The 19,924-nt window shown below is 56.9% G+C and overlaps 1 protein-coding gene across 1 annotated transcript in view; it reads right to left on the bottom strand.

Moving 5' to 3' along the window:
- The window catches only part of NOTCH3 (notch receptor 3), a 32,588-nt gene extending 19,297 nt beyond the window's left edge, over nucleotides 1–13,291 (bottom strand). The window contains exons 1-16 of the mRNA XM_028095317.2: nucleotides 13,177–13,291; nucleotides 10,561–10,639; nucleotides 7,214–7,356; nucleotides 6,796–7,134; nucleotides 6,581–6,703; nucleotides 6,262–6,495; nucleotides 5,483–5,638; nucleotides 5,207–5,392; nucleotides 4,416–4,529; nucleotides 3,895–4,008; nucleotides 3,106–3,339; nucleotides 2,876–2,986; nucleotides 2,191–2,383; nucleotides 1,963–2,114; nucleotides 1,624–1,737; nucleotides 1,009–1,164 (exon numbers count right to left, since the gene is read on the bottom strand). Of these exons, the coding sequence (XP_027951118.1) occupies nucleotides 1,009–1,164; nucleotides 1,624–1,737; nucleotides 1,963–2,114; nucleotides 2,191–2,383; nucleotides 2,876–2,986; nucleotides 3,106–3,339; nucleotides 3,895–4,008; nucleotides 4,416–4,529; nucleotides 5,207–5,392; nucleotides 5,483–5,638; nucleotides 6,262–6,495; nucleotides 6,581–6,703; nucleotides 6,796–7,134; nucleotides 7,214–7,356; nucleotides 10,561–10,639; nucleotides 13,177–13,291 (2,563 nt within the window). The remainder of the gene's footprint in view (nucleotides 1–1,008; nucleotides 1,165–1,623; nucleotides 1,738–1,962; nucleotides 2,115–2,190; nucleotides 2,384–2,875; nucleotides 2,987–3,105; nucleotides 3,340–3,894; nucleotides 4,009–4,415; nucleotides 4,530–5,206; nucleotides 5,393–5,482; nucleotides 5,639–6,261; nucleotides 6,496–6,580; nucleotides 6,704–6,795; nucleotides 7,135–7,213; nucleotides 7,357–10,560; nucleotides 10,640–13,176) is intronic.
- Between the last annotated feature and the right edge of the window lie 6,633 nt (nucleotides 13,292–19,924).

The raw sequence follows: 19,924 nt of genomic DNA, 5'->3' as shown, positions 1-19,924 counted from the left end.
AACTGGGAGGGGCACATTTGGTCAGGGGATCAAATTCTGTCCCCTCTGTGGCCTCATCTCCTCCCTTATCTGGAAACCTCACCTATGTGCAAGGAGGAGGGGGATAGGGGAGCCAAGCACATGCTGTTAGTTGTGTCTGTTTAATTGCTGGGCACAGCACAGAGGGCCTCCTCCAGACCTATGCCCGCCAGTATAGTGGCCACTGGCCATGTGTGGCTATTAAGCCCTTGACATGTGGCTGGCCCCAAATGGGAGGTGCTTTAAGTGTAAAATAAACCCTAGATTTCTGATTTTGAAGATTTAGTATGAAAAAAAATGAGTGTAACATATCTCAATAATTTTATAGTGAGTACATGTCAAAATCACATTTTTATATAATAGTTTAAACAAAAAATATATTATTAAATTTAATATCTTTTTTTTTTTTTTTTTACTTTTTCAATGTGGCTACTAGAAAAATTTTAAGTATTATATGTGGCTTGCGTTACCGGTCTATTAGTGCTCCGGGAGGACTCACTGGGGGCCTATTATGTCATACTTGACACATAATGTTAACTTGCTTGTTGCCAGAGGCAGTCTACGGGCTTCAGACAGACCTGTGCTCCAATCCCACCTCATCCCTCTTGCTTCATGACCTTGGGCAAGTCACCTAACCTCTTTGGGGCCTTGGTTTTCAAAAATAAAATGGGAAGGGGCGCCTGGGTGGCTCAGTTGGTTGAGCGACTGCCTTCGGCTCAGGTCACGATCCTGGAGTCCCGGCACTGAGTCCCGCATCGGGCTCCCTGCTCAGCGGGGAATCTGCTTCCCCCTCTGACCCTCCCTCCTCTCATGCTCTCTCTCTCCATCTCATTCTCTCTCAAATACATAAATAAAATCTTTAAAAAAAAAAAGAATAAAATGGGAAAAGTAAGAGAAGAATGAAGATGAAAGCTCAGTGCTGGGCGCACAGTACGGGCTTGAGGAACATGTTCTCTAGAGCAGCACCCCCGGGGGCTCCCCTGAACTCACTGGGATCACAGTCATCAATGTCCTGATCACAGGAAGGGCCACTATATCCCCTATGGCAGGTACAGCTGAAACTCCCCTCCAGGTTGGTGCAGGTACCGCGGGAGCCACAGGGTGAGGGGCCAGCACATTCATCCACATCCTGCTGGCATCGTGGGCCTGGGGATGGGGAGCAAGGTAACATCTAGGGTTAGGGGGTGCAGGGTAGGGCCTGAGAGTACCTGGCATTCAGGAAGAACCTGAAGGCTGAGGTGGGTGAATACGAGATATGTGGTCATTTGCCTCTGGGTGTTTTGCACCTGCGGTTCCCAAACTGCCTTCCCCTTATTTCAGTGGGTAGTGAATGCATTCTGATTGCGGTCTGCCCCTCCAGGAAGCTGTCCCCAAACCCTCCACCTGAGTCCTAGCTTCCCCACCGCCATATCCCTTCGTCTTCTCCAGAACTGACCACACAGGCTGCAGGTGTCCGTGTCCAGCTCGGTCCCTTCCTAAAAAGAAGCCCCCTCAAAAGACAGAGCCAAAGGTACATTTCCCTCTGGGTCCCCAGCACCACCCAGTATGCAGCGGGGTGCAGAGGAGGTGAAGGAGAGGAGGAGGAGGAAGGAGCAACTGGTGTACCTTGCCAGCCAGGGGGGCAGGAGCAGACAGGCAGCTGGCCCGGGGCAGACTCGCAGTGGCCCCCGTGCTCACAGGGGTTCGGGGCACAGGGGGATGGCAGCTCACACTGACGGCCTGTGGTGGGCAGGCAGAATGAGACAGTCTTTGACAGATTCTTTGTCCCCATCTCCCTCCAGGGTCCCCACCTTGATACCCACCTCCAAAGCTCCTGGGGCGGGGGGTGGGGGGGAGGAAAAAGAAAAAAAAGGCAAATGTAGAGAAGGGAGAGTGGAGCAAAAAGGAAATGAGCAGGAAGAAGTGGGGAGGGAGAGCCTGGGGTAGGAACGTGGGGACACACACCCTGGACACCAGGGGGACAGGTACAGTGGAAGCCCATTCCATCACTGGTGCAGGTACCGCCAGACCGGCAGGGCTGGGATTCACAGGCATCTCGAGCAAGGCTCTGGCTGCATCGGGGACCACTCCAGCCAGGCTCACACACACAGTGGAACCTGGAGGGGAAGGCAGTCAGGGAATGCCCATGGGCAGGGAGGCAGCAGGGGTTCAGGGGCTGGGGAGAAGCCTCACCCTCCGGGCGCATCGTGGCAGACACCATGACTGCAAGGTTCTTGGGCACAGGGATGGCTCGGGGGGAGGCAGAGTGGGGGCAGGGAGCCAGGAGGGCAGAGGCAGCGGAAGCCATTTTCCCCATCCATACAGGAGCCTCCATCACCGCACGGACTGGACGCACACTCGTTGATCTCCATGTTGCAAAGGGGCCCTGGAGAGCACGAAGACAACTTCATCCCAGGACAAGGGCGATGGTGCCAACGGGGAAAGGCAACCTTGCCGAATTTAGCACGACCTCACCCTTGAGCAAGAACAACCTCATCTTCATAACACATCAGCTCTTGTACAAATTAAGACAGCCACCTCCTCAATCCAGAGCTGCCTTGCCCCAGATCATACTCGTCCCCAAACTTACATGAAGTCACTTTCATTTTCCCCAAGGATTACTTTGGCCCCCTGCAGAAACGCCCCCATCCCTGAGACTGGACACCCTCATGTGTGTTCCAAGATAACCTTGAGCTGATATGGGGACAACCTCAGGCCAACGGGAGAGAGCACAACCGCAGGGCTAAGTGTGGACAATCTCACTGGACAAGCGAACGCAAAGAGAGGAGCAAACTCAGCCAAAAATAGGGTGATTTCACCCTCACCCTCTCCCTCTCACCCAATAAAGACCCTCTCCCCATGGCAGCCACTTGCCCACCTGTGAAGCCAGGCTGGCAGACACAGTCATAGCGGTTGATGCCATCCCGGCAGATTCCAAAGGTGCAGGGGTTGCTGGCACAGTCATCAACGTTCACCTCGCAGTTCACTCCTGGGGAGGGGGAACACCGCAGGGGTTGCCACCAGTGAGGCCCACAGGGGCACCATTCCCAAGCCCTCTGTGCCCTTCCAGATGTACTGTTTCTGCCCCAGCCCAGCCTCCAGCCCCACCTGTGGTGCCGGGAGGGCAACGGCAGAGATATTTGTCCACCAAATCTAGACATTTGCCTCCATGGCGGCAGGGCTGGCTGCGGCACTCGTCCACCTGGCTCTCACAGCGCGTGCCTGTGTATCCCGGGGCGCACGCGCAGGAGAAGCTGGCAATGCCATCCACACAGCGCCCATGGTGGCACGGGTCCGGGGAGCAGTCGTCCACGTTGCGCTCACACAGCGTGCCCTCGAAGCCTGGAGGACCAGAGGGTCAGGCTCCACCCACGTGCCAAGGTCCTGCCCACAGCTGTGGCCTCAGCCCAGTCCTGGCCCAGCTCTACCTCAGGCCCCGCCCATCTAGCCAGCAGGAGGTGGGCTCAATTCATGCCCCACCCTCTAACTCCATCCAGCCACAAGCTCCAGGACTCGCCCTGGCCAAGACACTTCCACAGATAAATCCCATCCCCAACCGTAACCCCGCCTCCAATCCTTATATTATCAGCCCTGTTCCGCCTCACTCTCCACTCTGGACTGGAAATGGGGACACATGGGAAGTGCCTGGAGATAGAGGGATTTGGACACGCCCCCCTCTACCAAGATGCATCCCCTCTCTGCCAGACCCACTGGCCCCACGCCTAGTCTCATCACTGCTTACATCCATCATTGGCTCGGTCCCCTGGCTCTGTCATTGGCTCTACTCGTGCCTTGCTGAAGCCCCGCCCCCCAATTTTCCCCAAGGCTGTTATTTGCCTTCCCCCTCCCTTGCCCCGCCTCCAGACTCTTTCTAGCCTGTCATTGGCCCTCTCTCACCCTCTGCGCAGCGGCATTCGTAGCCATCCGGCTGGTCCACGCACTTGGCTCCATTCCGGCAGGGTGTGCTTGCACACTCATCCACATCCAGCTGACACATGGCCCCACTGAAGCCTTAGGGTGGGGAGTGGGATGGGCAGAGGCCCAGACAGGGTCAGAGAAGTCACCCCCTGCCAGCCCTGCCGTGTTTGAGTGGGATGAGTGGGATGATCATTTACTTAGTTTTTTGTATGTGTGGTTTTTTTGTCTGTGTTTTAAGGAGGCTCCATGCCCAGCGTGGAGCTCAACGCAGGGCTTGAAATCACAACCCTGAGATCTACAACTGAGCTGAGATCAAGAATCAGATGCTTAACCAACTGAGCCGCCCAGGCGCCCCAAATTAGTTTGAAATTAATTTCAATGTTTTTCATAGTATGTGGTTTCTGTTATGACAGTTATCCACTAGCATGGTCTTATAGGCTCCCCTAGAGCCTTTGCCTCTGCAGGGACCTTTTTCAGGCTCCCTGGCCCAGCGTCCTCACCCGAGGGGCAGGTGCAGCTGAAGCCGTTGACTCTGTCCTTGCAGACCCCACCATTGACACACGGACTGCTTTGACACTCATCCATGTCCACCTCACAGTAGGTGCCTGTAAAGCCTAGGGTGTGAGAGAGGAGGATTAGAGCAGTGGGGCTTAGCCTCTTCTATAAAGGGAGAGCAAATGGGAAGGTACTCCCTTTCCCACCCATGGACAGCTCCCCTGAGCCTTGCTTGGCTTTGCCCCCCACCCCCCAGCCCAATCCCAGAGTCAGCTTTTGGCCTCATGAGTGGCCTCATCCTCACCCCACTGTGGATCCAACTGGTCCAAGGCTTATGTGATTCCATATGGGCCTTGCCTTCAGACCACCCTTTTCCCTCTGTAGTCCTCACACTATACCAGGTCCTCAGCTACCAGCCCCAGGGCCCACTATAGCCTTGGGCCCAGCCTGAATCTGACCCCAGCGTTAGGGAAAGATGGTCTGCAGGCTCCACCTTGACCCACTCCAGCTCCTGGTTCCGCCCTCATATCATCTCCCGCCCCACAGTGGGTCCTAAGGCACAGACTCCACTCCCAGCCCATCTGAGGTTCTACAGACTCCATTTGACCATGGCCCTAGCCTCGCACAAAGATTCTGCTCTGGCCCAGCCTCCACCTCGTCTCAGGGTCCCGTTCCAGACACAGTTTCACCAAGAAGGGAGGAGGGGGTGTGTGGCCTGCAGGCTTCCCTTGCCTCACCCCCAGCCTCACGCTCCGCCCCAGCCTCACCCACCGCTCCGGCCACACCCACCACGCACCTGCCATGCAGATGCAGGTGAACTGGCCTATGCGGTCGAGGCACGTGGCCTGGTTGCGGCAAGGCCCGGATAGGCACTCGTTGACGTCGGTCTCGCAGCGCGGGCCAGTGTAGCCACGGCCGCACTGGCATAGGAACGAGCCCTGTGTGTTCACGCATCGGCCCAGGTGCTCACATGGGTTGGCACCTGCAGGAGTAGGCATCGCCAGTGTGAGTGTGGGTGGCTAAGGACCTGCCTCTCCTCTCCCTCCCAACTCTCAGACCACACCCCCCTCACCAATGGAGCACTCGTCTACATCCTGGTCACATGCCCCACCGGTGAAGCCTGGTGGACAGGTGCAGATGGCCCGGCCATTCACGGGGTTGGTATCGCAGATAGCATCTTCGTGACAGGGGTTACTGACGCAGGCGTCATCCAGATGACACAGAAGCCCTGAAAAGGGGTAGGCAGAGTCCAAGGGCGGACCCTCCAGCTCTGCCCAAAGGTCCCACATCCCCCACATATCATTTTGTGTTTTGTTTTTATTAACCTGCAGTGTCTTTAATAGCTATCTTCCTGAACAATTTATGATGAAAATTTTCAAATGTACTGCAAAGTTGATTCATACGCCCACCACCTAGATTCAACTCTTGTAGAGCTTTACCTATTTTTTTATTTTTCTGAACCATTTGTAAATGAGTTGGGAACATCCACATATTGTTTTAAAATCTGTAGACACCTTCTCTGATTATACACCCTCAAGCTTTTGCTTCTGCAGTATCCTCTGCCTGAATGCCCTGCCCTCCATAGCCAAGTCCCCCTCCCAAACACTTTCCCTGACCTTTGCCACTTGCAAAGGTCCCGTCTCCTTCTCAGTCACAGGACAGCTCTCTGTTCCCATGGCTACTGCCCTGGACTGTGGGCCAGCCTCTGCTTAGGCCCCTCCCAGGCTCACCCTGCACCCCAAATCTGGCCTCCAGCATAATCATTCTAACACTCGAGTCAGACTCCATCCCTGCCCCCACTGCAGAACCATCGAGGGCGCCCTGCTGCCTATAAGGAAAACAGCCACTCACCAGTCTTCCCCATGGGACAGGCACAGTAGAACGAGGCCACACGATCATGGCAGGTGGCCCCATGGAAGCACACAGCTGTGGCGCAGTCATCGATATTCTGACTGCAGCTCTCGCCTGTCCAGCCATTGACACACACACAGCTGTGGCCACCCAGAGTGTTGAAGCAGGTGCCCCCATTGTGGCAAGCGTTGGGCTGCAGCTGACATTCGTCCACGTCCTCCGTGCAGAATTGGCCTGTGGCACACAGACGCACCAGTCCACACCCGCTGCTTGCCCACCCAGGGCCTGCCACCTGGCCGTCGCCAGCCCTGCTGCTCACCTGTCCATTCAGGAGGGCACTGGCAGTTGTAGGTGTTGACGCCATCCACACATGTCCCCCCATTTAGACATCGGTGCCCTGGGCAGTCATCCACGTTCACTTCACAGTTCTGGCCCTCGAACCCTAGCATGGGAGGGGGACGCAAAGATGGTCACTGCCAGGCTGGCCAGCTGTCTCTGCGCTCCTGCCGCCTCCCCAGGGCACAGCTCCCTCACCAGGAAGGCAGGCGCAGTCATAGGTGAGATCACCACTCTGCCTACATGTGCCCCCGTTACGGCACGGCGAGGGGGCGCAGGGCACCACGGCATTCTCACACAGTGGCCCCGTGTAGCCAGCTGGGCACTGGCAGCGGAAGGAACCAGGCGTGTTGAGGCAGGTGCCACCATGGCGGCAGGGCCCCCCCACCCGGCACTCATCCACATCGCTTCGGCAGCTGCGGCCCTGGTAGCCAGGCGGGCAGGAGCAGATGTAGCGGCCATCGGGCCCCACTGAGCAGCGGGCACCATGGGTACAGGGGCTGCTGAGGCAGGGGTCCGGCAGGGAGCAGTCGGGACCTAGAGGGACCAGGAGAGGGTGAGCTTGGGCCGCTCACACCCTTGCCTGTCTTGGGCTCCCCTCCAGATCGTCCCTTACCTCGGAAGCCACGGGGGCAGCGGCAGGAGAACCGGGCGGTGCCCGCCACCACGGAGCTCTGGCAGACGCCGCGGCCAGCACAGGGGCCCGAGTGGCAGGGGTCTTCCAGCTGGCACCGCTCGCCCACCCATCCTGGTGGGCACCTGTGGGCAGAGATAGCTTAGTACAGGGCAGTACTAGGGTGGTACCGGGCAGGTGCATCCCAGACACACATGTGACAGGCAAGAAACACACAAGCAAACAGCGCAACAAGCAGGCACACCAGTTCATTCATGCAACCAATATTCAGAGTACCTACTGTGTTTTTAGCCATAGGAATACAGTCGCAAATACATTAAAAGTCATCCCCACCCTCTTTATACTCACAGCCAAGTTGGGCAAAGAGAAGATACACTAATAATGAATTATATAACACGTCAGCATGGGGCGGTAAGGGCCATGAAGAGTTCAGTGGGTTTTGAGTGATGGCCCCAGAAAAGAAATGCCCATGTCCCAGAACCTGTGATTCTGACCTTATTTGGAAAAAGAGTCTTTGCGGATGTAACTAAGTGACAGATAGCAAGATGAGATCATCCTGAATTTCCCAAATGGGCCCCTAAATCCATTGGCAGAGGGAGATTTGGGAGAAGGAGGAGAAGGCCATGTGGAAGACAGAAGCAGACCCTGCAGTGCTGCACCCACAAGGCAAAGGAGTGCATGGAGCTGCCGGGAGGTGGAAGAGGCCAGGAAGGATGCTCCTGGAAGGCCACTGGAGACGGTGTGGCTGCCAACACCTGGATTTCAGACTTCTGGCCCCCAGAACTGTGAGAATAAATGTCTGTTGTTGTAAACCACCCAGTTCTTGGTGGTTTGTTATGGCAAATGCAAAGTCTCAGATTCCAGAAGACAACCACTCAGGCACACACACACAGACAGACTCAGAAACATACACAGATAACACATCGGGACAGCCAATTCGACATACTGGCCTGGCGAACATTCAGACCCAAATCCACAGCGCAGTTCACAGATGGGTAGCTCTCATGTGGACAGACAAATCCTCCACTCCTTTCCTGGAGGCACATACAACCCTTCCCGCCACCGGGAGGAGGAGGTGGACACCAATGCCGGCGCCCTCTTATTGGGAGAGAGTCCTCCGGCCTGCAGACCCTTCCCCAAACCCACCAAGGCAACCTTGAGTAGGAGGGAAATAAGGCGGTTGGCCTTGGGACTGGAAACCTCCGGAGGGACACTGGCGGGGTGGGAGGGAAGGGTTTGGACTGGCAAGAGGGTCCAAGGCCCCACCCCCGACGCTGCCCACCCCTCGCGCGGTCCCTCCCTCTGGCTCGCCCCAGTCGCTTGGGGCTAACCTCAGGCAGCTGACTCAGTCCCTAGCGTCACCCACAAAATCCCCCCACCCCGGCCCCCAGCGAAACAGGCCAGGACACGGCAGGGCAGGGGTGCCAACGGCGTTAAGAAAGGAAGGCCAGGCTCCCAGCCCCCTCCCCAAAGACCCGCAGGGCGTGGACGTCCGTCACGACTGCGTGCCGAGAGGGGGCGCGCTGCGCCGGGCGCCGGGGACTGCGGGTCCCACTGCCAGGCAGGGCGCGGCCGCGCGGCCCCCTCCCGACGCCCCGGGCGGGTTCCCACGCTCTGCGCCCCGCTCCCCTGCCGACCGGTCGGGCCGGTTCCAGCCTCCGCCCGCGCCCCGCCTCACAGCCAGGGCTTCGGGGGAAACGGACAAGGGGGAGAGCACACTTGGTTGGGGGTCAGCGGGAGGGGAGGGGAGGGGCTGCGGCGAGGACTGGGAGACAGAGACGACGGCTTGGGAGGCTACTCTGAGGAAGAGGCTAAGGGGGATCCGAGGAGGGGTAACATACTGGGGCGTTCCTGAAAAGACACGAGTATTTAGAACCTTGAAGGCGATTGGGGGGCCCGTGGGGAGTGGTTCCCACGGCCCAGCTCTGGGAACAGCCCGCTCCACTCCGGGGAATCCGGGCTCCGGGCAGCCGCGCGCGCTGGTGATTCACCTGTTGAGGGGCGGGGCAGCCGTGGCAGCATTCACCTGTCGGCTGTATTCCAGGTGCAGAGCTCCACTGCGCAGGCGCCCGGCCCCGCGGCTCCGCCTCCCAGGTGAGTGGCTCCGGATAAGGTCACACTTTCCCCCACCCCGCACCATCGCAGACTCCCAACCCGAGGAACCCGCTCGGCCAGGCTAAGCCCCCACCTGGTGAGCCCAAGTGGGGCTCCAAAGTGCGTGTGTAACTTCAAAGGGGCTCTCCGGGATCAAAATTCACCCCAGGCCCGCCCAGCATGGCACACATGTAGTTGAATAAACGAATACATTAATGAATCAATCAATGACTACTATTACTAATGACGATATTATAAAAGGAACCAAGCATTTCCCCAAAACCTTGAGACGTTCCCCTTTGTGGCACATATTTCCTGTGCCCCTACCATTATTAATCATCATCATCATCATCATCATCATCATCATCCCTATTTATGGAGCACTTACTGTACGCTGAGCACTATGCTGAGTTCATCATATGAAGTGTCTCTTAATCTTTACAATCAACCCCATAAAGGAGGAACTATGATTGCCCCATTTTCCAGTTGCAAAAACTGAGGTTCAGAGAGCTCAAAGCACCTGCTCAAGGTATCCCAGAGCCCAGAATTCAAATTGAGTTTTGTCTCCCTCTGCTCAGTTCTTTTCCCAGCTTCTGCTCAGCAACTCCAACCCTCTGCCTTTCCCTGTATCATCCAACAACTGAATTCTTGAACCCCTTCATGGGTAACAAGCCAGGGAGAAGCACCCCTATTTCACAGATGCAATGAGATCCAGAGAGAAGTGACTAACCCAAGGTCAGAGAGCAAGACAGTGACAGAGCAGGGCTGTATTACAGGTCCCCTGTACCCCCACCACTAAATGTTGAGACATGGGAGGATGCAATTGGTGTACCCATTACTGCCAAGCCATTGGTCCCTGAAGATCTGTTGATTGAATAATAACTGCCTCCCTCAGAGGCTTTACACGTGACCTCAGGCAGCCAAGAACTCTGTGAAGTGGGGGTTAGTGTGCCTGTTTTCCAGACCAGGACACCAAAAGCTTAAAGGGTTTAGGTCCCAGGCAGTCAGCAATACAATGTGGGATCTGAACCCAGGCCAGACAAATTGCAGAGCCCCTGCTCTTAACCTTCCTCAGTTCTTAACCCTGCTCGATTCCAGTGGGGAAACAAGAGGTTACCCAAGCCATACACATGTAGGAAGGGGTAGAGGCATCCATGGTGGACACAGAGGCAAGGGGAGAAGACAGACAACTTCCCCACACAGGACCCACTGATGGCTCAGAGCCAGGCACTCACAGGCAGGCAGCCTCCCGGGAGGGCAGCTGGGTGCAGCGACCTCCATTCATACACGGGCTCCCGTCCAGGCAAGGGGGTGCTATGTAGGAACAAAGGAAAGCGGGGGGTCAACCAGGCACCCAGGAACCCTCGCTCAGAGTGACAGAGCCCATCCTTCCCTCCCCCAGGCAACAGCTGCAATGGGCTGGGGGTGTCTCTGTGGGTGCATGGAGCCCCCGCATCCACAGTTCCCACGGCCCCCCGCCCTGGCCCCAGCTGTTGGGGCTGCAGCTGTCCCTGCCAGCTCAAGCCCTGGGAACCACAAGGCAAGGGCGGGCAGGAGGAGGTGCTGACTTGTGCCAGATGTGGGGACTCAGGAAGCTGCCAGAATGGGGGGTGCAGAGGCAGGAAGTGAGGGTGCTGAGTGTTAAAGGGAGGTCTGGGGCTGTGTGCCCAAATCCCAGGGTAATGGAGAGGGCAGGGGCAAGGAGGCCTGGGGCCATGGGTCTTTCTTGCCCTGATGTCGGGCATCTACTCCAGCTGGGCAGAGCTGCATGGTGCTCTGGTGAGAGGGGCCAAGGCCTGTACCCCATGCACAGCCAGCACTGGGTGGTGCAGGGATAGGGTGTGGGCTGAAGGGAGGAGCATCCTGCACTAGGCATGTGCTGCCCTGTCCAGCGTCCCCATCCCTGCGGGCTGTGTCCCTCTGGGGTGTGGCAGTCTAACTGTCCTGTCAGACTGGTCTGGGGTGCGGCTGGGTGTGAGCTAGTGGAGAACTGTGTGTGCCGGCAGGTGTGGGGCCTCTGTGTGTGTGTGTGTGTGTGTGTGTGTGTGTGTCACAGATAGAGATGGAAAGAGAGAGATGGAGGGAGATAGAGAAGAAAAACGGAGACCCAAAGAAGGAAACCAGAAGCAGGCTGACACAGAGAGGCTGAGATGTACAGAGACAGAGAGGGAGGGACAGAAGTTGAGCTGGACATGAGAAGAGGACAACATGGCATGTGTCCCCTTCCTCAGGGGACAGGCAGAGACAGCACACTACCACCCAGACAGGGGCCTGTGGGGGTTTGTGAACTCACACTAGGAGCCACGTGATGCAGACTGTGGGCCTCGCCAAACTGTGGGCCATGTGAGTGACATGTGTGTGTGCTTGAAGTACACGGGTGTCTCTGTGCATGCTGGATCTGTGGTGGGTGCCCGTGCATGTGAACCGTTTATCTGGTATACAGCTGTGTGTCTCTGCGGGACCAGTGTATTCTCAGGTGTGTCTGTGGAAGGGTTGGATGTGCCTGTCTGCGTGTATAAACTGGGTGCAGGCATGCCTTGGATCTGTGTCTGTATGTGTCTGAATGTGTGCAGGCAGCGTGTACAAGGCCTTGGGCTGGTGATCCCTGAAATGTATGAACATGTGTAATTGTATGTACAAGTATGTTAGTGTGTGAGCTGCGTATCCATTCTGCGGGTGTAGTGCGTGTGCGTGTGTGTGTGTGCACGTCCCCATCTGCATGTGTCACCCAGGGCTGTGTGTGCCTGAGAGTGTGATAGGCCATGTGTGTGTTCGCCGGCCCCGCGGGGGCGGCAGCTCCTGCCCGATCCTGCCCTGTCGGTCGGGCACCGGGCTGGGCGGTGCAGGCCCTTCCTTCCCAGCGCCGAGCCCCACAGCGGCTCCCCGGGACCCCGGGCCAGGGCCGCTCGGCCCGCGCCCCTCTTCCGCCGGCCAGGCCTCCCTTGGGGGTGTGCGCCCCCGCAGCCCCCGCCCAGGCCCCGCCGCCCGTCCCGCTTTGTCTGGCAAAGAAAGCGCGAGGCCGGCCCGGGGGGGAGGGGGTGTCTAGACGGCGCGGCCATTGTCCCGAGCGGGGGAAGGGAGAACGGGCAGGGGGAGGGGCGGGGGGCCCCGGCCGGCTGGGGAGGGGCTCGGGCTGCGGAGACGGGGCGCTGGAGCTGGAAAGGAGCACGTGGGCTCGCGCCCCCCGCCCTCCCTTTCCCTCCCCTCGCGGGGGCGGGGTCCCGTGGCCGCCCGGTCCCGGCGGCCAAGGGAGGGAGCGGGGCCGCGGGCGGGGAAAGGGGCGCGGGCGCCGCTGTGGCTCCAGCTCCTACTCCGGCTCCGGGTCTTGCGGCGCTCCGGCCTGAGAAGTTTTTCCCCGAGTTCGGAGCTCCGAGAACTTCGCGCCCCCTCCCCGTCCCCCGCCCGGCCAAGCCAGCCCTGGGTGTGTAGGGGGGCTTTTGTGCGAGGGGTTCCCAGCCTGGGGGTATTGGGCTCCAATCGTGACCTTCCCAGGACTCCAGACCGACGTGCATTGGGAGCGAGCCCCAGAATCTTGGTCCCCCCGATCTTGCGTCCCTCATCCCCGCACCTCAAGCTCCCACTCCCTCATTCCTTGGTCCCTTCATCCCCAACTCTGATCGCTCCTGAGCCCCTATTCTGCGGACCTCTGGGGCCCTGCCCCCTCCCCCCATTGAGCCCCTGACCCCCGGGGACTGGCACGTAGCCCCCGGGCTCCTGCTCCCTGCCCCAGCTCTGGTCCTTAGCTCCTAGGCCAGCCCCCCAGCCCCAGACTCGGGTGTCCTTAAACTCCGCTCTTACCCTCCCCCAACCCACCCACCCCCAGTCCCTCCCGCTAGGTCCCAGCCCCTCACCTGCAGCCCCGGGCCCCGCTAGCAGTAGCAACAGGGGCAGCGCCCGCACGGGCGGCAGTGGTGGCGGCGGCGACATCGGGCGGCGGCAGCGGCGGCCCCGGGTCCCCGGCCCCATGGCGGCCGGCCGCGACCCTCCCTCCTCCCTCCTCCCTCCTTCCCTGGGCTCCGGGCGCGTCCCGGGCCAGCCTCCGCGCCGCCAACTTCGCCAAAGTGAGGCTGCCGGGCCGCCCCGCCCCCAGCCCTGGGCGGCTCGCCCCGCCCCGGGGCCGGCCCTGCGCTCCCCCGCACCCCCCCACACCCCACCTCCCGGCCTCCCGGGGTCTCTGCCCACCCTCCACCCACACAGCCTGGGACCCGCAGACCTAGGAAATTGAGGCCGGCCATGCGGTGAAGCGTGGGCTGAACCCTCAGTGACAGACACACCGGCTTCGTGAACACCCCAGCTCCCAGCACACACTCAGAGCAGGGGACACAGAGCCAGGGCACAAATACAGACGTCAGATACCCTGAAACTGAGGCCAAGCACGTCCTGAGGAGCTCATGCACACACAGCTACCATGCACAGATGCAGACTACGCAGAGAGCTTCATGGGGACTTCAAATATAAAACACAAACCCAAAGCTCAGGCCCGGCAAGGCCTTGAGCCCAGCACAGCATTTGCAGTCTCAGACCTCAGACACACATTAGGAAGGACACTCAGGCATATGGGCAAACACACACACACCTTCTTACTCTCAGCTCTCCTAGAAAGCTCCTTACTACCCTGTGTGAACTCCAAAGGTCCATCCCAGCCCCCAGCCCCACCCATAGCCTACACAGCTTTGCAGCTCAGCCTTGCTCAATTTGATCAACTGCCTTTTCCAAAATCAGACATGCTGCAAAGCTGCGGAGCAGCCCACTCTGTCCCTGTGATGATAATGGCGACCCCCCAAAGGCCCCAAGCCCAGGCCTGAGGAGCCCTCAGTCTGGGGAAGAAAAAGCTGGACACAGACCCCTGTCCCCCACCCCCAGCACTATGGGTTCAGAGCTGGGCCAGAGGGAGGGACAGAGTCTGGGAAGGGTATATAGAGGGGTCCGTGAGGGCTTTGCCTGAGGGTAGTTACTTATTTGTTCATTCATTTATTCAACAAGTAGGTATGAAGCTCCAGCTCTATGTCTGACTTTGTTCCAGGGGCTGAGGGTATACCTTCCTCCCCCAGAGAGGGCTTCCCAGAGGAGGGTCCAGTGGAGCTCAGCCAGGAAGGATGAATTAGAGGGAAAACATCCCAGCAGAGACAAGGCCTGCACCCACAGGAGGGAGCAGAGAAAGGAGAAGGAGTGGACAGGCCAGGGGTCACACTGGCTGGAATGAGGAGGAAGAAGGAAGCCAAGCTGCCTCCCTGGTATTTGCTGGGTGGTGAGGCTACAGGGGGGAGAAATGGTTTGGGGGTGAGGTGTTGAATCCGTGGAGCCTGGGGGTCACCCATGTGCAGCTGAACACTGGGACTGAGCATTGGGGAGGCCATAATGGGAGATAGTCACAAGGGCACCCGGAGATCTTCAGGCAACTTTTAACCTTTTTATTTTAAAATAATTTCAAATGTAGAATAACGTAATTTCCATATACCCTTTGTCCAGATTCACCAACTCTTTCCACACTTTGTCACATTTGCGTTATAATCATATATATATATATATATGGACACACAAACATATCTATCTATCCATGTGCTTTTTAATTTTTTTAAGTTTTTATTTATTTTGAGAGTGAAAGAGCCTCTGCAAGCAGGGAGAGGGGCAGCGGGAGAGGGAGAGAATCCCAAGCAGACTCCCCGCTGAGCACATCGCGGCCCAGAGATCATGACCCGAGAGCAGAAACCAAGACTCAGACGCTTAACTGACTGAGCCACCCAGGTGCCCCAATGTGCCTTTTTATTTTTGAGAGCAAACTGTGGATGTGATGTTCCTTTACCCCCTAATACACCACTGTGTGTTTCCTGAGCAAAAGCGCACTCTTACCCAAACAGACCACAGCTGTCCCCCTTAGTCCATGTTCCAAGTCTTCTGTTGCCCCGATAGCATCTTCTATAACATGTTTCTTCACTGGCCCAGGATCTAATCCCTGACCATATGTTTCATGAAGTGGTCATGTCTCTTGGTGTCCTGTAATCTGAATCAGTTCCTCAGCTTTTCCTTGTCTTTTGTGATATTAACATTTTTGGAGAGTGGAGATCACCTGTTTCACAGAATGTCCCCCAGCAGGCCAATCTGTTGGTTCCTCCTGACCTGGTTCAGGGTGTGTGTCTTTGTCCGGAACCACAGAGGTGATGGTAGTCCTCTCCGGTGCCTTGTATCTGGAGGTACCTGATGTCAGTTCCCAACACTGGTGATGTTAGAATTTGATCACTTGGGGGAAGTTGGCCAGGTTTTCCTACAGTTGAGGTACTATTCTCTTCCCATCCTCCTCCCATAATAAATCAATATCAGTATCATGTGGGGAGATACTTAGACCATGTGAATATCCTGGTGCCCATCACACCTTCACCCGCTGGTTTTGGCATGGACTAATGATTTCCTCTGAGGTTTTTTTTTAAACTGAGATAAAATTCACATACCATAAAATTAACCACTTACCATTTTAAAATGTACAGCTCAGAGACATTTAGTGCAAGCATCACTTCTATCTACTTCCAAGACACTTCCATCACCCCTAAAGGAAGCCGCATTCCCCAAGGGCAGTCACTCTCCAGCCCCCTCCCCCAGCCCCTGTCAGCCACCAATCCGCTTTCTGCCTCTAAGGATTTGCCTGTTCTTTTTTTTTTTTTTTAAGATTTTATTTATTTATTTGAGAGAGTGTGAGAGAGCGAGCGAGAGTGAGTGAGTTGAGGAGCAGAGGGAGAAGCAAGCTCTCTACTGAGTAGGGAGCCTGATGTGGGGCTTGATCCCGGGACTCCAAGATCATGACCTGAGCCGAAGGCAGCCGCTTAATTGACTAAGCCACCCCAGATTTGCCTGTTCTAAACATTTTGTGTACATGGAATCAGGCAGTGTTGGGCCTTTTGTGTCTGGCTTTTTTTCACTCAGCATAATGCTTTTAAGGTTCCCCCATGTAGCATCATTCTTTCTCATAGCTGACTAATATTCCATTGAATGGTTATATCATATTTTGCTTGTCCATCCATTAATACGTTAGATGATTTTTAAATGCTGGAAGAGGAAGAGGGGAATGAGGCAGAGAAGTACTGTTAGCGAGAAAGAAGAAGCATGAAGAGCCAAGGGTGCAAGTTGAATGATTGGCCAGAGCCTAGTCTGGCGGGTATAAATAGGCCAGCCCCTGGGGACAGGAACTGAGGATGTTCTGCCCCTCCCCCATCTGGATGCAGCTCCCACGGGGAGGGAGAAGCTGCCCATCTTCTGGTGACTTGCTGGAGGCTTTCTAGAGGAAGAACTGAGGTCTTCCTAGAACCCAGGTCTGAGTGACTCCAGGCCACATGGAGTGTGAGGGGTGGGGTGGGGTGGGGTGGGGCTGGGGATTGGGCAGCGAAAAAGACAAAAGTTGCACAAGAAGGGGTGCAGCCTGATTCACAGTGAGTGTGCTGAGTCAACAGGCCCTAGGGCAGGTGCAGCTTCAGGCCCTCCCCGTGCCCAGCACCCCAGGAGGAAATCCAAGCCCCCACCCCACCCCTGGCTTTGCTTTCAGAGCCCTTAGCCTGTCCGTGCCCTCTCCAGCCCTCCCCGCCATCACACTGAGTCAAACTCCCTCCTTACCCAGCAGGCCTTGCACCCTCATGGCCTTTGCCCACGTTCTTCCCTTGGCTGGGACACCCAGCTAGTTAAAAGGACCTTTTTGCTTTCCCCCACCCCAAGCAGGATCTCACAGCCAATGCGTTCTCTTCAAAAATGTATTTTCTTCTAATTATAGGGAATACTCTGTTATTTCCCACACATGCCACCCCTTTGCCCATGCTGGTCCCTCTTTCTGACATGCCTTCCAACCCCCCCCATTCCTGTACCGGGGGAACTCCCGTTTATTCCTCAAGGTTCCAGCTCCAGGGGTACCTGGGTGGTTCAGTCCATTAAGTGTCTACCTCTGGTTCAGGTTATGATCCCGGGGTCTTGGGATACAGCCACGCCGGATCCCTGATCAGCTGGGAGTCTGTTTCTCCCTCTGCCACCACCACCAACCCCTCACACTTGCTCTCTCTCTGAAATAAATAAATAAAATCTTTTAAAAAAAAAGGAAGGAAGGAAGGAAGGAAGGAAGGTTCCAGCTCCAGGAAGCCCTCTCTGCCCCTCCAGGCAGAGCCCCCCTGGGCTTTCCCAGTACCCTCCTTCCCTCTCTATCAGTCTTATCCATAAGTGACTGGGATATCTTTGTCCTGCTCTGTATCCCCACCTAGACCAGGAGCTTCCCAGGAACCAGGCATCACACAGCATGGTGTGGACACAGAGGGGGTGACATGGGAGGTTTTGGTGACTCAGGAATTGGCTGAAGGAGTTAGGATGCCCAGACCACTCTCTTCAGTACCATTCTAGAGGTCTGGGGTCCAGAAAACGGTCTGGGGGTCCAGGGGCAAATGTAGGGGCTTCAGGAGGTGAGCTAGCTCCAACCCTGACCCATCTGAGGGTAGTTACTTATTTGTTCATTCATTTATTCAACAGACCACTCAGACTTTTTGCTGGAATGGATGTCCTAGGAGGTGCTGAGCTCCCCATCAGAAGGAGCAACCAAGGAACCCGGACCCACATTTTGCTAGACAGGAAGTCTAGTGTCTGTGACTCTGCTGATCTGGTGGCCTCTGCTCTGTAGCAAACAGAGACAGAGAGGGAGCAATAATAGGGAAAACACAGGCGAGGCCAGCATTGGGGGGGGAATGGGCACAAAAGAAAGAAAGTCTACAGAGTGCCTACAGTGTGTCAGTCCCTTTCTGAAGTCCCCATGACTCAGCCCGCAGGACGTAGATTCCTGGCTCCAGCTTCCTGCCGCCCTCCAGCCACAGTGGCAGAACCAGCCCAAGGTGTCAAGGTCCTTGGGGGACAGGAGAGTCTGGAGGGACCATTCCCACAGCCTTGCAGTGGGCTGCCACACAGTTCCCAATGTGGTGGGGGTAGGGGTGAGCTCAAGCCCTCTCCCCTGCCCCTGCAAGCCGCCTTGGCCCAGGACTGCATTTCTCCTCAATGAGCTCAGTCCCCAGGGACACAGGACCTGGGGCCAGGCCAAGACACAGCTGCCGGGCCCAGGGCCGATGACCGGGAACCTGAGAACATGCCCTCGGCTTCTCCTCCTGGGACCACAGTCCTGCCCTCAGCACCAAAGCTGGGGCCAGGCCCTCATGCCCAGGCAGTGGGCCATGGGAGTCCGACAAGAACCAGCAGGACTGAGGGCTGCTGGGTGTGGGCCCTGGGCAAGAGTGGGAAGGCCGGACTCCAGGGGCCATTGGCTATAGACCCAACCAGTTCTTTCGGCCCCTGCCTCCCTAGGGGCCTCTCATTCTCCAACCCTCTATGGCTCCCTACTGCCCAGAGTGACACCGTCCTCACCTTACCAGCTTCACTTCTATCTCCCAGCTTTCCTGGTCTTGGCACGGGTCGCACCCACCGATGGGAGCACCTTTCTCATACCCTGAAGACTCCTTTCACCTGGCAGTTCACTTGGACCCTCCAGCTCTTCTCGCATTCATTCATTCATTCATTCATTCATTCGACAAATGCTACTGACTACCCACTTGGTGCCAGGCCCTATTATAGGCGGAGGTGACAAAGACAGAGCTGTTCCCTGCCCTGATGGGGGAGACAGACCAGAAACAAGAAGGCAGACAAATAAGAACCATAGAGTGTGACACGAGGGAAGGGGAGATTTCAGTGTCAGAGGCAGGACAGGCCTCACTGAGTTAGGGGACATTACAACTGAGACCTGAAGGAGGAGAAGGAGCCAGGCAGGAGCAAACAGCCAGAGGAAGGGGATGCCAGGTAGAGGGAATGGAAAATGCAAAGGCCCAGCCAGGGGAGGAAGGGGCAAGTGGATGAGAGAAACAGCGACGAAGCCAGGGTGCTGGGCACAGAGTGAGCGAGGGGTGGGAGGTAGAGGAAGGTGATGCGGGCCAAGTCTCGAGGGGCCACAGAGGTCTGGGCTTCTATCACAAGCACAGTGGCCGCCACTGGAGGGTTTTAGCGGGGAGAAGCTGATCTGACTGAGGTTGTAGAAGACCACTCTGGAAGCTCCGCCTTCTTCTCTCCCAGGGGGTCGTCCCTGAGGCTTCACACCATCTCCTCAGGGCTCGCATGGCCTCTTCACTCCACGTGATCCTCCCTGGCTCCCCACCAGATCCTGAGCTCTGTGGGCATCTGTCTGGCTTGCTGCTGAATCCCCAGTATCTAGCATAGAGTCTATTTCACAGTAGGTCGAATGAATGGATAGACCAAGCACATCTCAGTGCAGAGCAGGACCCAGGAGCTGGGACCTGAATGTGCCCAGTGCCAGCCCTTGAGTCCCCATTAGATCAGGTCGAGGTCAGAGGCAGGGATGGGGGCTGGTAGGGCTTCTCGGAGGAGGAGAGGGGGTGAAAACTGAATATGGAAGAGAGTGAAGAGAAGGGAACTCACTTGAGTTGAGAAGCTACTGGCCCTGCAGCTCTGGACAAGCAAAAGGGGAGGCCACCCCCCTCCATGCCTTCTGGAGATGGTGGTTTCCCCGTCTTAGGACCCTCCATTGGGTGGGACATCCACTGGATGTCTTGGCCTCACGGACCCTGGGCTCAGACCACTCTA

Source organism: Eumetopias jubatus, unplaced genomic scaffold (assembly GCF_037043125.1).
Source record: "Eumetopias jubatus isolate StellerSeaLion01/CBP00866 unplaced genomic scaffold, mEumJub1_p1.0 scaffold_1, whole genome shotgun sequence".
NCBI classification, from domain to species: domain Eukaryota; kingdom Metazoa; phylum Chordata; class Mammalia; order Carnivora; family Otariidae; genus Eumetopias; species Eumetopias jubatus.
Note: the sequence above shows the minus strand (reverse complement) of the source record. Positions and strands in the feature narration are given on the sequence as shown.